Here is a 17,041-nt window from a genome sequence, read left to right on the forward strand (position 1 = left end):
TCTAATACTTCAAAAAAATCGCATAATAGCATCATAAAAAAAACTATTTCCCAAGCCTCTAATAACCCTCCTATTTGGGCAAACTATTACATCTCCCAAAAAAACCATCCCAAGATAAACATAACATCTCGACATGCATTTAAAATTTATATAGTTATTCAACCATTTTAATCTTCAACAAAGTTTCATAAAGATCGATTTGAGTAAAACTTGAAGTTCTCATTTTATAATAGTTCCCATTAGATATAGTTTTACCCAAGTTTAGATCATCATAATACAATCTTTGTTTTCGTAGTTTAAAAAAACCCATTTCTAGTAAAACTACTCTTTTATTTACTTCTCAATAACAATCCTCTTTGTTTACTTAAGAAAAAAATAATGATATAGTAATTTGATGCTTTAGCAAAAAGTTCCCCTTTTTAAAAAAAACATATAAAATAAACTATAAGTAAATATTTAGAATTAAAAAAGAGCAATCATATTAAAATAATAATTCAATAACCATTTTTAAAATAAAATTAATATAAATAATTTTATATTATCAAAATTATAAAATTTAATGTATATGAAAATAATTATACTAAATTTTTGTTTTAAATAATAATTCCCTAATGGGGTGGGCCCGTGGCTTATCTAGCTCACATTACCATGACAAGTCTACTGACACAACAACACGATACTGCCCATGGTAATACCTACTTCTACAGTACTTTTGTGGTAGTAGAGACTGTCATGTAGTGCCTTAAAGGCCCACTAGAAGGCTTATAGCTGCCATTAGGGAGATGGCATTTGGGGAGGCGGTCACAAACCTATATGTATGTATGTACACACACACACACACACACACACACACACACACACACATACATATATATACATATATACATGTATATACATATATACATGTATATACATACATATATACATGTATATATATATGTATATATATATATATATATAGATACATGTATATACACACACACACATATATATGTGTATGTTTATATATGTACATATATATATGTATGTATACACACACACACACATATATAAAACTTATTTTTCAATACGATTATAACATATAAAATCATCATAATAATAGTTTATTAATGTGGTAATTTATATATTTATATTTTAAAAATTTTCCCAATATAACTTTGATAGGAAATTATGTTCAACCAATTAAATTTATTTAAACAATAATCCTTTCTTGATTTATGTGGAAACATCTTCTATAAAGTGATAGAAGTGGAAGCAGTTTCATAAAATGGAGCCTTGTAAAATAAATGGAAAGATTCCATATGAAAAGAGATATACAAAGTTGAACACAATGGATAAGGTGGAGGAAAATAAAGTGAGCTTAGAAGTACAGTGTTTCTTTGCACATGGCTTAATTTGTCCAAGATGAGGAAAAGCTTCAATTGCTTCAGAAATGTAGCCGTGCTTGTCGATTTTAGAACAACAAGATTCTAGAACTTCATGAAAAAAGAAAATTGTATTTTTTTATTTTTTTGTAAAATTTGTTAAGAGCCGACTAATAAATAAATTTGAATACAAAAATTTATAATAAAAAAATAAGCATCACTTCATGACATCTACGCCAGTGTTTTCTCATCTATCTCATCACCCATGAGTGTTGGTTGCATTAATCTTTAATAGAAATTCTCAATTATGAAAATATCATTATTTCTCTATCCTCGTATTTATATATATTTCTTTATAATCTAGAGTTAATATAGAGATCTTGTTTAGATATCTTCTAAACTAGAACTCCAACAAACTAAAACTTCAACTAAGAGATAGTCCTTAGCATTCAAGGATTTTTAAATTAAATGCTTAAAAAATGGTTGGAGAAGCTTTTCATTTAGGCATGTCTCTGACTAGATTCCTCAACATGCAAGAGACTTTTCCCCTCAATTACATTTAATAATTCAATATAATCCAAGATACATTGTTCACGACTAATCCATTGCTGAGAGTACCTTTTGATATAGTTGAACAACCAATTGTGGCATGCTTGATCAATTAATTTATAAGTAGATACATTAAAAAAAAATTACTTTCATTGTGGATAAGATTGAGTTGCAACTTTTAGAAGAATAGGTAATGATTTGTTTGGTCTATTGAAAGCCAAAAATAATGGTCCTATCTTTTGAAGGTACCATTTTAACTTATTGCAACAAGGATGATTGAGTGATTGAAATTTTTTCTATGGAGAAGCAACTAAATTTGACTAGAAATAATGGGAAAACATAGGAGACCTTGCATTGTTCTACTTCCCTTCCACGCCCAAGGTCATATCAATCCCATGATGCAGTTGATTGATCAAGGATTTTTAAATCAATTTTATCAACACAGAACACAACTACTCTCATATTGCACGGGCCAACAAATTCATCGACATAGATTTTTCTCATAGTGATATTTGCTAGATAGTCATCTCAGGCGGCCTTCCTCCCGCATGTTAGGAATGCTAAGATTGTCTTGATTGTTCTAGGAAATTCTAGATGTCAACATCTACAGTTGGATTGCAATAGTAATTGTTGACTCCACAAAAATATCTATTACTTACAAACTAATTTCACACATTTCCCAATCATTTTGTGGGATACATCTCCATCATCTCATGCAACCATCCATGTGTAGAGTTATTTAGGATAGAATTTCATTCAATCATATCACTTAAGATTCTTGAAGTTGTAAATGCCCCCATAAATAGAGGCAATATAATTTTTCACACAAATTCAATTCAATTTTTTTTTCTCTTATGTTGTGATATATTGTTTTATATTTCATTTTTCTACATGGTATCTAAGCTAAGGTTCAGATACAGATATATTGCTAGAGTTATTTGTTTACAAGGGTTTCTTTATTGTTAGAGTAATATTTGTTTGAAAATAAATTGTGGCTAACATGACCTCTACAAATGAGGTGTTGCCTATATTTGATGGAAGTGGTTTTGAGGATTGGAAGATTGCGGCCAAGAATATTTTAAGGGAAAATGCTTTATTGAGGATTGTGAGTAGGGAGATTAAAGAACCCAAAACTAATAGAGAAAAAGAGTTCTGGAATAGAAGGTTGATGTTGATGATCCTATAGAGCTGTGCAAGAATTTAGAAAAATATCATAAATATGCATATATTGATAGTATATTCAGTATAGAATAAATATTGATGAACTTAGATCCATCTTGTTTTGGAAAAATGATAGATTATTTTAATGAAGTTATTTTCTTAACTGCTCAATTGAATAAAATAGGTATTGACTATACGAAAAAGGATTTTTAGTTGATTGCAATGGTTGAAAGTAATCTCCCTTAGCAATACAAGGTATTTAAGGAACAATGCAAAGGGTTATTCAACTTAATCCTAATGCTCCACAACAAACATTTAATCAATTTTGCAAGTTTTTTTTAGATGAAAAAGATCAATGTATTAGAGAACAATATTTAAGAAAAATCATGTAGATGTAGCTAGAAGTAAAGTCTTTAGAAATCATGGAAAGAAGAATTGGAAAGGATATAATAAATTTCAAAATAATGAAGGTTCTAACCATTTTTCTAGTAATGATTATGTAGAAGAAAAAGATAGAAGAGAACCCATTATTTTTAGGTATTGTGGAGGTGAATTCACATGGAGAAATTTTGTTTGAAAATGAAGGAAAATGAAAGACAACAGTTCAAGCCCAAGCAATAAAATTTTAAGGACAAAAAGAATGATAGACATGGCTTTGTAGCCATCGAGAGAGAGAGAGAGAGAGAGAGAGAGAGAGAGAGAGAGAGAGAGAGAGAGAGAGAGAGAGAGAGCGAGAGAGAGAACAAGGAGATAATTGCTATACCTAAAATTAAATGTAATGTTATGGGGGTTATTTTGTTTCAGATTCTACTAAAGAGTAGATTTTAGATTCAGGGCCATCATTTCACATGATTGGAGATAGATCTTTTCTTATTGATTTTCATGAAGGAAATAATTCAAACCAAGAAATTACTATTGGAAAAAAATGAAACTTCTAGTTCTAGGGACAAGAACTGTTGATGTAACAAATGGGTCTTTGAAAAATGTTTTGTTGGTTGAAGGATTAGGGGTGAATCTAATTTTAATATACAAAATAGTTCAAGATGGATATGAGGTTGTTGTTACTTCTGATTAAGTTATTATTAGAGATAAAAATGACCCAAGCAATATAATTGCCATTGGTAGAGTTGATCATGAAGAGAGTATATTTAAATATGAGAGATTTGTTGATTGTTTCTAAATTTAAACACTCTCATGCTTATATTGATTATATCTCAAAACTTTGGCATGCCAAACTTGGAAATATAAATTAGAGAAAATTACAAGATATGGTTAGAATGGACATGGTTAGAGGATTAAAAAAAAAATTACCATTTGAAGAAGTTTGTGAAGAATGTGTGCTACGTGCTAGTGATCATAAAGATGGTATTTTTATAGCTAGAAAAAAGATAAGGAGTATTGAAGAAATCATCAGACAAGGCATATAGATCCAAGGAAGGAGTGGTTGTGCTCTCATGGCTAAGCATTAGAAGTAAATGACCCAAACTCATACGAAAAAATCTAGAGGAAAGAAAATATTTGAATCTGGAGTTAAGCTTACTAAGGAATGTACCTCCAAGAAAGAAATTATTACATTATATAGACAACTTGTTGGTAGCTTGGTTTAGCTAACTCATTCTAGACCATATATTTATTTAGTAGTGAATATGGTATCTTAAATTTATGCAAGAACCCAAAGAAAGTCATTGTGTGGCTACAAAAAGGATTTTGAGATATATTCAGGGAACCATTTACTATGGCATACATTATAGTTATGAGTCCTCAATTTCTTTGATTGACTTTATAGATACAAAATGGGGTGGCAATATTGATGATAGAAAGTCAACTAGAGGCTATGCTTTTCAACATGGATCAAGTTCAATTACACAGAGCAGCAAAAAACAAGCAATTTCATCACTATCTTCATGTAAAGGAGAATATAGAGCAGCAAAGGAAGCAGAAATAGAGGCAGTCTGGAGTCAACATCTTTTATTTGAGCTTAGCTTTGCACAAAGTTTGCCTACTACTTTGTATTGTGACAATCAAACAGCTAATATATACACTAAGAGTATGCTTGAGGCTACATTTTTTAAGTTATGGAATAGGTTGGGCATGATTAAGGTGAACATCAAGGGGGAATAGTAATATAATATTCTCCTCGTCTTTTGTATTCTTCTAGCCAATCTTAAGGGGGGGTGTTAGGAATGCTAAGATTGTCTAGATTATTCTAAGAAATTCTACATCTCCACATCTGCAGTTGGATTGCAGTAGTAGTTCTTGACTCCACGAAAATAGCTATTAGTTACAAACTAATTCCACACATTTCCTAATAATTTGATGGACTACATCTCCATCACCTCATGCAACCGTCCATGTGTAGAGTTAGTAACCATGAAATTTAATTCAGTCTTATCACTTAAGATTCTAGAAGTTGTAAATGCCCTTCTATAAATAAAAGCAATGTAATTGCTCACACAAATTTAATTCTGTTCTTCTTTGTTGTGATATATTGTTTCATATTTCATTTTTCTACACCACCCACTCGCACATGCATTGCCAAGTTGTTTCATGTGACAAAAAACATCAGGGTCTCCTTTAACAAACTGATATGGAAGATGAAGGAATTCCATAGTGGAGAGCATAGCCAATGGAGTTAATGGTTTGCCGGCCTTACCTTGTAGATCAGTTTTTCTTGCTGGCCTTAATTTGTAGATCAGTTTTTGAACTATGTGTATGTGGTAGACGTGTGGAAGATTGGGCTTTCATTTACTGTAGATAGCGACGGAGTTGTAGGAAATGGGGAAGTCGAGGAGGCGGTAGGAATGGTAGTTGAAGATGATAAGATGGAGAGGAGGGCGATGGAGTTGAGCGAGGAAGCGAGAGATGCAGTGAAGGACGAAATAGGATCGTCATATATAAATTTTCAAAGCTTTGTGAAAGCGATGGAGGAGGAAGTTTGTGACAAATAACTATTGTTTGTTCAATTATTGAATCATCGGATCTCTATAACATTGTTTAAAACTTAGCACGGTGTAAAATCTTTGATATGGAATAATCTCATATCACTTTGGGTAATTGGTTAAAATTATACATCAATTTTCTTCTTTTCCACTGCCCCAATTCTTTTCCCTTTTTAAATTGATGTAGAAAGTACTTTTGAAATAAAGTTTAGCCCAATGGGTATGGCTCAAGGAATGATGATGTTTGAAACCTCAACACTGAGGAATTTATTTTGTATTAAATTGGTTTTAAATGGCTCTTCGTAGCCAAGTGAGCCACGATTATCTTTTTTTAACACTTATAGCTATATTTAATGGGAGGCAGTTTTATTGATTCAAGAATCATGGAATATGTGGAGCGATATTCTCTGTTCTCTGAGCTGTGCAGTGAGCTAATATACAGTGATTATAGATAATGTGGATATAGACAAATATGTATACAATTTATATTGAAGGAAAAGCTATTATACGTATTCAGAAATAGTTACGAAATATAATATATTTTACAACGCCCATCAAAAAATGTCTAAAGTAAAAAGGTGTGAAGTTCGCATTTTCTATGAGCATAGGTGACCTCATTCGTCTAATTCTATTTTAGAGCAATCTTTAGGGTTGTTATTTTGATTCCTCTCATTATCGAGAATTTTACGGTCACCTCTATTTGTCATATGAGCTTTTTTATTATGGGTAATTTATTCCAATATCTTTCATTTTACGAAAAAAATATTGTTATCAATTTTTCTAGTTTAAAAATAGTTTAATAAATATTTTTAAATTTAAATATTTTATATATTAGAAAATAATAAATATAAATTAATAACAAATAATCATCTTTATCAGCTGATTATTTTAAATTAGTAATATTTAAAAAGTTTCAAATAAAATAAACAAGTTTCTAAATTCAGACCTTCAAATTGATATTTAATATATAACAAATAATATAAAAAAAAATCTATTGCATACTAATATTGGAGATAACTAAAACTAGGTTTTTAAAATTTATTCTATTATATTTTAATAAGATTCTAAATTATTATAAATGTATAATAATCAAATAGAAACATAGAAATAATTTCTTTATAGAGACATGTATAATATAAAATAAGATAGATTTATGATACTATTAGTGAACAGATTGTCCTCCAATAAAATGTGTGCAAATATAACACTGAATGCCCAAGTGAGAAGACTAATCAGCACTAATAGTTGGATAGGTTATCATTGGATTGATAACCTTTCCCTAAATTTTATCGGGTACAGCTCAATGTATAAGATATACAATGAATTAATTATGGATGCTTTTAACCAAAAAGCACAAAAGGAATTCAAACATCTACTTGTAAACTCAAAGTAGACGTGGAAAAACTAAACAGCAACAAGAAAATAAATGGCAAATGACACAAAGTCCATTCACCCTGACATGTTACAAAGGACGAAATCAAAAAAGACATTTTCCATCTTCTTGAGAAAGTGCAGAAACAAAGCTATGAAGATGTCCTGTAATCAAAATGTATACAAAGAACAGTGACAGTAAAAGCATATTTTAGAGAAAACTAAAGTGACACAAAGATCACAATTAGTAAAAAGAGGATCACTCGAACTCTAGGTTTTGATATACAATCAACTCTCGAGTCTCTCTTCCCTAAACCATAAAAGATACAAAGACCTTATCACGCATTTGCAATTGCAATCACTATTACAGAAAGTTGAAGCTCCTTCTTTTTATTACATAAACAAATCACAACTCTCTTATTTTCTAACACGCAATGCAGAAAAAAGAAAAGAAAACCCTCACTCTACTTCCTATAACCTTCACAAGAAAATTTGATAATTCTGAAAACCTCTTCTCTTGCTGAAGCCCACAATCTGCAATCTTGAAGAAAAAAGATTGAACCCTTCTTATGTTTTGTCTTCCTCCTTTTATAAATTTTTGGAAATCTTTTTTCAATCCTTATAACCTTCCTTTTTCCGATGACATCTGTTCATTCAAATAACTGATTCTTGAATGGTGGTTGATCTTCCTTTACCTTTTATCTCTTGCCAAATAAATAATGTCTTGACTTTTAATAATCTTTAAACATTATGTGCTTGGGATAAGGATATCATAAAACGATTAATTTTCGCCCTTTATAGTTTAGTTGCTAGGATGTTTTAAAATTTGTGACCACCTAGCATTTCTTGACACCTTGGCATATATTAAAAGTCCATCTGTCTTAGCAATATAATGGATCCGAGATAAAATTTTGCGGAGAATTTTGGATTGCTTCACCGCCTTAAGAGTTTCATTTACTTGCTCCAATATATGGGTTTGCATCTCATAATTTTGATTGATGAGCATGTCACAGGATTCCACAAACCATGACTTCAGATTTGTCTTCCTATTTGTGCATTATCCCAACCGAATCCATACTTCAATTTGATTGTATCATTTGAGTGGGTTCGCAGCCTAGCATGCTTTTCAGGTGTCTCTCTCTTTATAAGATATCTACCACGGGCATTTCATGGCTCGGGTTTGGTGATGAACTGCAGATATTTTGCCAACATTCTATGAGCATCCTCCCGGCCCTTCGCATGTTAAGGCTGAAGACGCATATTGTATAAGGAAACTATATTTTACAAATCAAAACATTATCTCAACAGCTAACATGGATTGAAATCTAGGAGCACTTGCGTAAGTAGCATCCTCTTGAGTGCTCCACACATTCATTGCAGGTCGAGATCAATCTATTACTAATTGGATTTGAACAGTCTGCACGATGTAATTCCAATAAATGTAATTCACGCAAATAGAACCTTCCGAATGTGCTGTTGTAAGATACAAGAGAGTCTTCGTCTCCTCGCTACCATAAAACAAACCAAAGCTTTCTTATTTCGATGGAGTTGCCTTCCATCATCAAAATTCATGACAGACAGTCCACAGTTCTCATGGAGAGACTATTGTATGCTAGAGAGCACGTGAAGTGTTCTTTTATGCTCGTGTAAAGAGCATATTTATCAATGTAGAATTTGGCCTCGCTGGTGACCTGTGGCTCGTTTTCATCAAACTCCAAGCTTTCGCTTTCCATGCGTTATCGGTGCTACTTATTATATTTCAGAATGTATTATCAGGGATGGCTCTTTTTAAATGCCGATGGACTCATGTGTCGCTCCTTTCGGCCTTAGCTTTCCCATCCAGTACAGACCTCATCTTGATGTTTTTGGCGATACGTTGTAGCTTCAATTAGAGGATATATCCGCTGGTCCAGCATTCCTTTCATACTTCTTTAATGGGACAAAGTATTCTGTCACAGAAAATTGAGTTGTTGGTAAAACTTCCTAAGGTACATACTAGTATTCAATAGGTAGAACCTTCACATAATATTTAAAAGTTCCACTGGTATCTCGAAGTATGCGAATAGTTCCATCCAGTGGATTGTGTATTCTAGGGTATTTTGGCCTGAATGAAAGATCATGAACAATGTGACTAACATTAACATGTGTTGCATCCCCTAACATTTGCTGAGCAATAATAATATTCAAGCCATGCACTGAAATGTGGAAGTTTCCAGCAACCCTCTGAACATCCAGAACACCGAAAACCCGACATCCTTCACCATCATCTAGTGCACACTTGATGTCTTTGATCATTTTCTCAGGATCATTTCCAAATCCATGTAAGTGTTTACTGTCCTGGTGATGATCAATTATGCCACTGGGATCATGGGATGTATGCTCCTTCTTTCCATTCATCAGGATTTTCTGAGTTTAAACCCCAAACATTCTGACTGTACATGTGTGTCATCAAACTTAAATGTCCTTGCATCTAAAAGTAACCTTTGTCATCCACAAGTAGTGATTATTTGTATATCTTCACATGAGGCTTGAACTCATGTTCCCATTTCAAACTTCAAAATATCAAATCTGAACTTTACTCCAGCATTTCCACCCTTGAACTTTTTGAACTAAACCTTTGAATTCGTGAATTGACAAACTGCATCTCTGAACTGGAAATTAATCACCAAACCCAAGCCACTAAATTGAATATATGAACTTCTTAGAATAAACCACTGAATCTGAATTATGAACCGAGAATGAATTCAAATTTTAGTCTGATCAAGGATTATAAACTTTCTGAGTCAAAGAATCTACATATTGAATCATTTGTCTGAACTTTTCTTGTGTTGAACTTGTAGGATGGATCATTTGAACCACTTTGAACCAAGTTCGAAGTAGTTCAAATAGGTTCAAAACTTGAAACTGAATGTTTAAAATCTGGGTCCATATGTGTGCTAACAAATACATATATTATTATACATATTATAAAATTAAGTAAAACCTTGAGTTGCCTATAATAAATATGTACGATTTAGTAATAAATTAAAATGTCATATTGACATTTTTTCTAAAAATTTAGTCTATTAACTAACAAGGTCTAACAAATTCTTAGCTTGTCATATACAATACAAATGTGGTAAAATGACCAATATGAATATCAAATTCTAGGCCTAATTGAAAGTTATGTTTCCCTCTTATATTTAGTTTGTCTCAAATATCATACATTCTGAAAAGAACATCAACAGTTATCTTATTTTTATTTCCTTTTCCAATTTGACTTTTTATATCTATACTAGTAGTTTTCTCATTTTTCTTTTCAAAAATTCAAGATATTTTTTGACAAACAATGAAAACAAGAAAAAATAATATTTCTAAATTCCTATAAAATAAATGATATAGATGAATGAGTTATAATAAATGTAAAATTAATTGTAAAAGTTAAATAAATTTAAAGTGATGTCTATTTATATTCTAATATAGGTTTCCTCAAAAATGGGTGGAAGTGTTTTCTTTTCTTTACATAGGAAAATTTTGAAACATGGATAAAAACAAGCATAAATATATTCTAGAACCTTAACATCTAACATCTGTTAAATAAATTACATTGAGAATTCACATAGAAGTCAAAGTGGAATAAGTTATCAAATTTTATAAATTATAATATGGGATAGTCGGGTGTCATCCCATTACTTTTGCAATGTAGCCATTTGTGAGTTAAGACAAATAGGCTCACAAATGCATTTGAAGCACATTTGTTTCAATCTTATTTCTTTTAAGCATTAGAAAAGACTCCACTGGTATCACATCTATTGTTTTTTATATTACTTATGATAGAGAGGCAAGGAAATCTATTTTTATAGCTATAATGTAGAAGACTATCAATAGGTAGAATACCATCAAACAAATCAAAGTAGAAATTAGTCTCATGTTCAAAGATATATGAAATCAAAATTAATGTCACTACAGAAAAACAATTGCTCTTGAAAGACATTAATCTTAACATTAATTTTAACGAGAAAAGTTCAAAACATTTCAAAGAAGGAAAAAATGTGAGTATTATGATTTTTTAACATGATATTTTCAAGAAAGCCTAAAAGATATGTGGTTAAATTATTACATAAATAATAATTTATAATAATATTACAATGTTGATTAATCAATAAAATTGAACAAGACTTTATATGATAATAATGGAATGTCTATCACATGAAAAGATAACATGAATCTTTCAACAAATCTTTACACCAAAAAATATTAATATTTTACCACAAAGGATAAACATAGAGATTAATTTTAACAAGAATGATAGAAGCGTTTAAAAAGAAAAAGTAAGTGCACTACTTTCTTGAGATGCAATCATCCTTAGAAGATTCCATAAGAGATATTCAGTATATTAATTGAAGGAATAGCTCTCACATAAATAAAAATTTATAGAAATTTTCCAATCAGCATAAAAAGAAAAAGTAAGTGCACTACTTTCTTGAGATGCAATCATCCTTAGAAGATTCCATAAGAGATATTCGGTATATTAATTGAAGGAATAGCTCTCACATAAATAAAAATTTATAGAAATTTTCCAATCAACATAAATTAGTAAAATCAAATCTAATTTAGGATAATGGTAATAGAGTGTCCAGTATAGGTAAAATCAATCTCAATATTCTAGCTCTCAATGGGGGAAGGGAAAACTTATTTTAAGTGTCTTTCTATTTAAAATTTTAAAAAAATCATTATGATCTTAAATGTAATGAAACAAGAAAAAGAAAACTTAGATATAGAGGCATAAAATCACACAAAAATTTAACTTTTTGACATCATACCTATCTTTCAAGTAACAGCTAACCACTAATTTCTCAAGAGCATAATATGCATTTTACAATGAGAGAATAAAATTATTTTAGTAAAAATTACCATAATTTGTGAAAGAAATAGAAAATATGGGTGGAACTTAGATATGAATCCTCAGGTAGTATCATTCTTTGTTCTTTCTTTATATCTCCATTCATCTACAAAAAAAAAAAAAAATTCTCTAGAATTCTTTTTTAATATAAAACTCTAATGTGTTACATTAATTCTTTTAGCTTCTCTTGAAATACAAAGGGTTATTTTTATTTATTACATATGGGTTGTATTAAATGGGCATGAGTAAGTTGGGAAACTTGATTCTTCTTGTCTTTTTCTTCCTATATAAGATATATTAAATATTATTTTGATATTTTCGTAGATAAATATATAAAAGGGAGATTTAAAAATATATTATTAAAAAAACCATTCCATTTGATATATTTTTCAAGTTTTGCAATTAGTCAACGATAAATAATGTTTTTGATTAAAAAGGAAAGGATTGTCAGGCCCCTGAAACCTAGTACAATAGCAAACTCCTCACAAAAGAACAACAAAAAAAAACTTAGCTAAGGAAAAAAGCTTCCAAAGCTAAGCCCTAGGGGTTTCAAAGGAACCCAAAATATTGTAGGGTTTTCAAAAGGACCCCCAACAATAAAAGAATTTTCTTAAGGATTCCAGACCTATGAAGCCTACCAAAACCATGATGACTTCTCAATCAAAATAGCTACTAACTAGAAAGTACCCTTTAAAATTGATAGCATGACTCACTACCACAACAAAGAAACTAGAAATAATAATACCCATAAATAAAAAATAATTTTCCATTTAATATAAAGGAGAAAAACTCTAAATAGAACAACATATAGAGACAAAACCAAAATAACTCTATGGCCTCAAAATAGAGAGTATTTTCTCCACCTCCACCAAACTTTGTTGCCCAACATTCACTCAACAACCAAGCCACTAAAGATCAACAACTAGCACTCCTCCAGAGACTCAACAACCAAGGAGTAGTCATAAAAATAGGATGTCTCCCAACTGTGAGAGTGCAGAGCTCCACCACAAAAGGAAAGTGGCTCACAAGGATAACAAAGAAGAAAATAAATGTCTTCAGGGCACCACCAGAGTATTCCCCAAGAGGGATCAAACATTTTCAAGAGAAGCAAGAAACCACCAAAGGCTAAAGCCCCAAAACCCAAAAAGACTCTTGAGAGAAAGACAACTGACCCCCCTCAACATCGAGCACCACATGGAAAATTTCATACCAAAAGGCACAACAACCATGATGAATAGAATGGAACAAAGAGCAAATCAGAACCCACCTAGGCATAAAAATAAGAAAACTCTTGAACATTCCCCCAAGCCAACATGGAATTAATAGACAACAATGAAGGGAATGGAAGAAGACCTCTAGGGAAGGCCAAGAACTAAAATTAGAGGGGCTAGAAATAGCATAAATGCCATAGAAGGGCACCTCCTCTCAAATCAAAAATCCAATAGCCATGACCATAAAACAAAAACAGCCCACATGAGGAAGTAACCCACTCCCCATGATCAAGGCCACAAGCACCAAAGATTAGTGACACATCCCTAACAACATTATTAGAAGAAAACCCCCAAAAAAATTGTAATGTCTTTGGAATCGAACAAAAATGAAGAGTCCAAGGATCCTCTAGACCCAACAAAGCATAAGAGCCAACAAAGCATAAGAGGGGCTCAAAAATACCAAAGAACCCTTTCTGCACAAGGAATAAGAGAACAAAATCATCCCCCAAAACACCTCAACACTAGCACCATTGAGAAAACACTAAAACAAAAAACCATGGTTGCCAACAATGGACAGAAGAAAACAAAAAATATACAAAATTGTATTTTTATCAATAAGATAAGTAAACTATATAAATTTATTTAAATACACTTAAATAATCATCTAGTGAAGTGATTGTGTGAGTTCTAGATTCCTATCATTGTCATAGTTCTAACCTCTTGTATCAAAGCCTCATTTTCACCTTTACACCTATCCACAAACTTGCAACACTCAAATTTGAGCATCAATGCTAGTATAGAAATCCATTAGAAAAAATTGAATAGTATCAATAATTATAAGCCTTTCAACATTCATCAAATCATTAGCATGTAACTGTGATTTATTGTAAATATAATTGTGATAAAACCAAACTCTATTTTTAATATTTTTAATTTTCATATAAGCACTTTAAATAATGACAATATTTATCATGCTAGTTGCTCAATAAAGTATAGTTAACATGTAAAGACAAACTAAATGTGGAACTAATAGACGTCCCTTGGCATTCATCGACTTTTAAATGAAAAGCTACAAATATTGACTGGAGTAACTTTTCATTTAGGCATAGCTCGGACCAGATTTCTCAACGTGCGGGACACTCTATCCCTCGACTACATTTAATAATTCAATATAATCCATGGTACACTAGTGTTCATCACTAATCCATTGAAAGCCCAGTTGTGCCACGTTTGATCATTTAATTTATAAGCAGATACGTACAAAAATCAGAGTTGAAAGCCCAGTTGTGCCACGTTTGATCATTTAATTTATAAGCAGATACATACAATAATCAGAGCGAGCTGCAGTTTTTCAAAGAGCAGGTGGCGTGGCGTGGCCGATAATGATTTGATTGGTTGGTCCGAAGCTGAGGGTAGTGTTCCTGCCTTCTGAAGTCATCATTAATTTATTGCAACAAGGACGAGCGAGAAATTGAAATTTGTTCTGTGGAGAAGTAGCTAAATTTGACTGGAAAGAGAAATCATGGGCGAACATAGGAGAGCTCACGCTGTTCTGGTTCCCTTCCCCGCCCAAGGCCATATCAATCCCATGATGCGGCTGGCCAATAATCTCGTTGATCAAGGATTTCTTATCAGTTTCGTCAACACCGAATACAACTACTGTCGTATTGCACGGGCCAGCAAATCCATCGTCAGAGATTCTTCTCATGGGGATATTCGCTGGAGAGTCGTCTCAGACGGCCTTCCTCCCACCGACACTCGCACAGACGTTGCCAAGTTGTGTCATGTGACAGAAAACATCATCGTCTCCTTCATCGACAAACTTGTCGGGGAGATGAAAGAGCAGCACCCTCAGGAGAACATCTGTTTGATAACGGACTGCATGGCTTCCACCGCTTTAGACGCAGCCAAGCGCCACGGAATTCCAATGGCTGCTCTCTGGACCTCGCTCACTGCAACATATGCCCTTCTCTATAATTCGCCCAATCTCGTCTCCTCCTCTCTTCTCCCTTCAAACGGTAAGCCACACAATTCCTACCAATTTCACAGATGGCAATGGAATTCTCTAACAATGGAGCATTTTTTCTTTTGACTGCTTTACAGGAGTCCCCAAGGACTTTACGATGGTGAAATACCTTCCCTCCATGCCGCCACTCTTCTCTGCGCATCTTCCTTGGGCGGTTGGATTCAGTGAATCCCAGCAAGAGTTTATCTTCCGCTTCATTGAGCGTTACATGGAAAGAGTGAGGGAGCTAAAATGGGTACTGTTCAATTCTTTCTATTATCTTGAAGGCCCTATAATCGATAGCCTAGTTGCCCAAGGAGCTTCGGTATGTTCAATCGGTCCCTCTATTTCTTTTCCCCGTCTCAACGGGAAGGACCATTCAGAAATCACGGCAAACTTCTGGACGGAGGAGGCAGAATGTTTGGAGTGGCTGGACAAGAAGTCTCCGCAGAGTGTGGTGTACGTGTCTTTTGGGAGCCTTGCAATAGTGAACCAGAGACAGTTGGAAGAATTTGCACTGGGTTTGGAGGCCACTCAGAAACCGTTTCTGTGGGTTCTGAGAAGCGATCTGGTGGACGGGTCAAGCGCGATACTTCCTCCAGGATTCGTGGAAGCCACCAGAGATCGTGCATGTTTTGTGTCATGGTGCCCACAGACGAAGGTTCTTTCTCATCCGTGTATTTCTTGTTTCATAACTCACTGTGGATGGAATTCCATAGTTGAGAGCATCGCCAATGGAGTACCGATGCTCTGCTGGCCTTACTTCGCAGATCAGTTTTTGAACTGTGTTTATGTGGTAGACGTGTGGAAGATTGGGCTGGCACTTATTGTAGATAGCGATGGAATTGTAAGAAATGGAGAAGTCGAGAAAGCGGTGGGAATTATAGTTGAAGATGATAAGATGAAGAGGAGGGTGATGAAGTTGAGCGAGGAAGCAAGAGATGCAGTGAAGGGCGAAACGGGATCGTCATATGTAAATTTTCAAAGCTTTGTGAAGGCGATGGAGGAGGAAGTTTGTGACAAATAACTATTATTTGTTGATGCAATGGAACATGAAATCTGCATCAGCGTTGTCTATCATTACCAAGAAATAAAGGTTCAGCCCATAGGGCATGATGGAAGGAAAGATGATGTTTCAAATCTTAATTCTAAGGAATCTTTTCTCTTGTGTTCAATTGATTTTGATTGACTCTCCAAAGCCAAGTGAGCGATATTTATTTGTGGACACTTGTAGGTATATTCAATGAGAAAAAGTCTTATCTATTCAAGAAGCGTTGATATGAGCGTGATCCTCTGAGTTTTGTAGTCGGCTAATTTATAGATAATCTGCATATAGACAAATACGCATAGGAATTCATAGAAGTTATTGCACATCTTCGGAAGTAATTACAGAATACATCAAGGGATGGCTATTGTAAAAATTCTGAAGTTATTTTTTATGAGCATAGCTCAACTCCGCATCTACCTTTTAACATTCTTTTAGGTTGCTATTTTTAATATTAATCATGATAGAGTGACAGGGAGACCTATTTTTATAGGCATAACGTGGAAATGCTTCA

At 33.0% G+C, this 17,041-nt stretch overlaps 2 protein-coding genes across 2 annotated transcripts; one reads left to right on the forward strand and one right to left on the reverse strand.

Moving 5' to 3' along the window:
- Positions 1–9,379: 9,379 nt before the first annotated feature.
- LOC149533930 (uncharacterized) lies at positions 9,380–9,781 on the reverse strand. The gene has a single exon (XM_089805931.1). The coding sequence runs from the start codon at positions 9,779–9,781 to the stop codon at positions 9,380–9,382; it is 402 nt and encodes a 133-aa protein (XP_089662057.1).
- A 5,218-nt stretch (positions 9,782–14,999) lies between these two features.
- LOC149533931 (7-deoxyloganetin glucosyltransferase-like) lies at positions 15,000–16,762 on the forward strand. The gene is made up of 2 exons (XM_089804489.1): positions 15,000–15,495; positions 15,581–16,762. Exons 1-2 carry the CDS (start codon positions 15,000–15,002, stop codon positions 16,507–16,509), a joined length of 1,425 nt encoding a protein of 474 aa, XP_089660615.1. The 3' UTR covers positions 16,510–16,762.
- Positions 16,763–17,041: the final 279 nt, after the last annotated feature.

The sequence above is a fragment of the Cupressus sempervirens genome, chromosome 10 (genome assembly GCF_028749045.1).
Source record: "Cupressus sempervirens isolate cs-2001-9-10 chromosome 10, ASM2874904v1, whole genome shotgun sequence".
In the NCBI taxonomy this organism is placed as follows: Eukaryota; Viridiplantae; Streptophyta; class Pinopsida; order Cupressales; family Cupressaceae; genus Cupressus; species Cupressus sempervirens.

Coding starts and splice junctions, on each gene's coding strand:
- LOC149533930 (XM_089805931.1), bottom strand. CDS start 9,781: ATGAATGGAAAGAAGGAGCATACATCCCATGATCCCAGTGGCATAATT.
- LOC149533931 (XM_089804489.1), top strand. CDS start 15,000: ATGGGCGAACATAGGAGAGCTCACGCTGTTCTGGTTCCCTTCCCCGCC. Junction 15,496..15,580: donor CTCTCTTCTCCCTTCAAACG/GTAAGCCACACA, acceptor ACTGCTTTACAG/GAGTCCCCAAGGACTTTACG.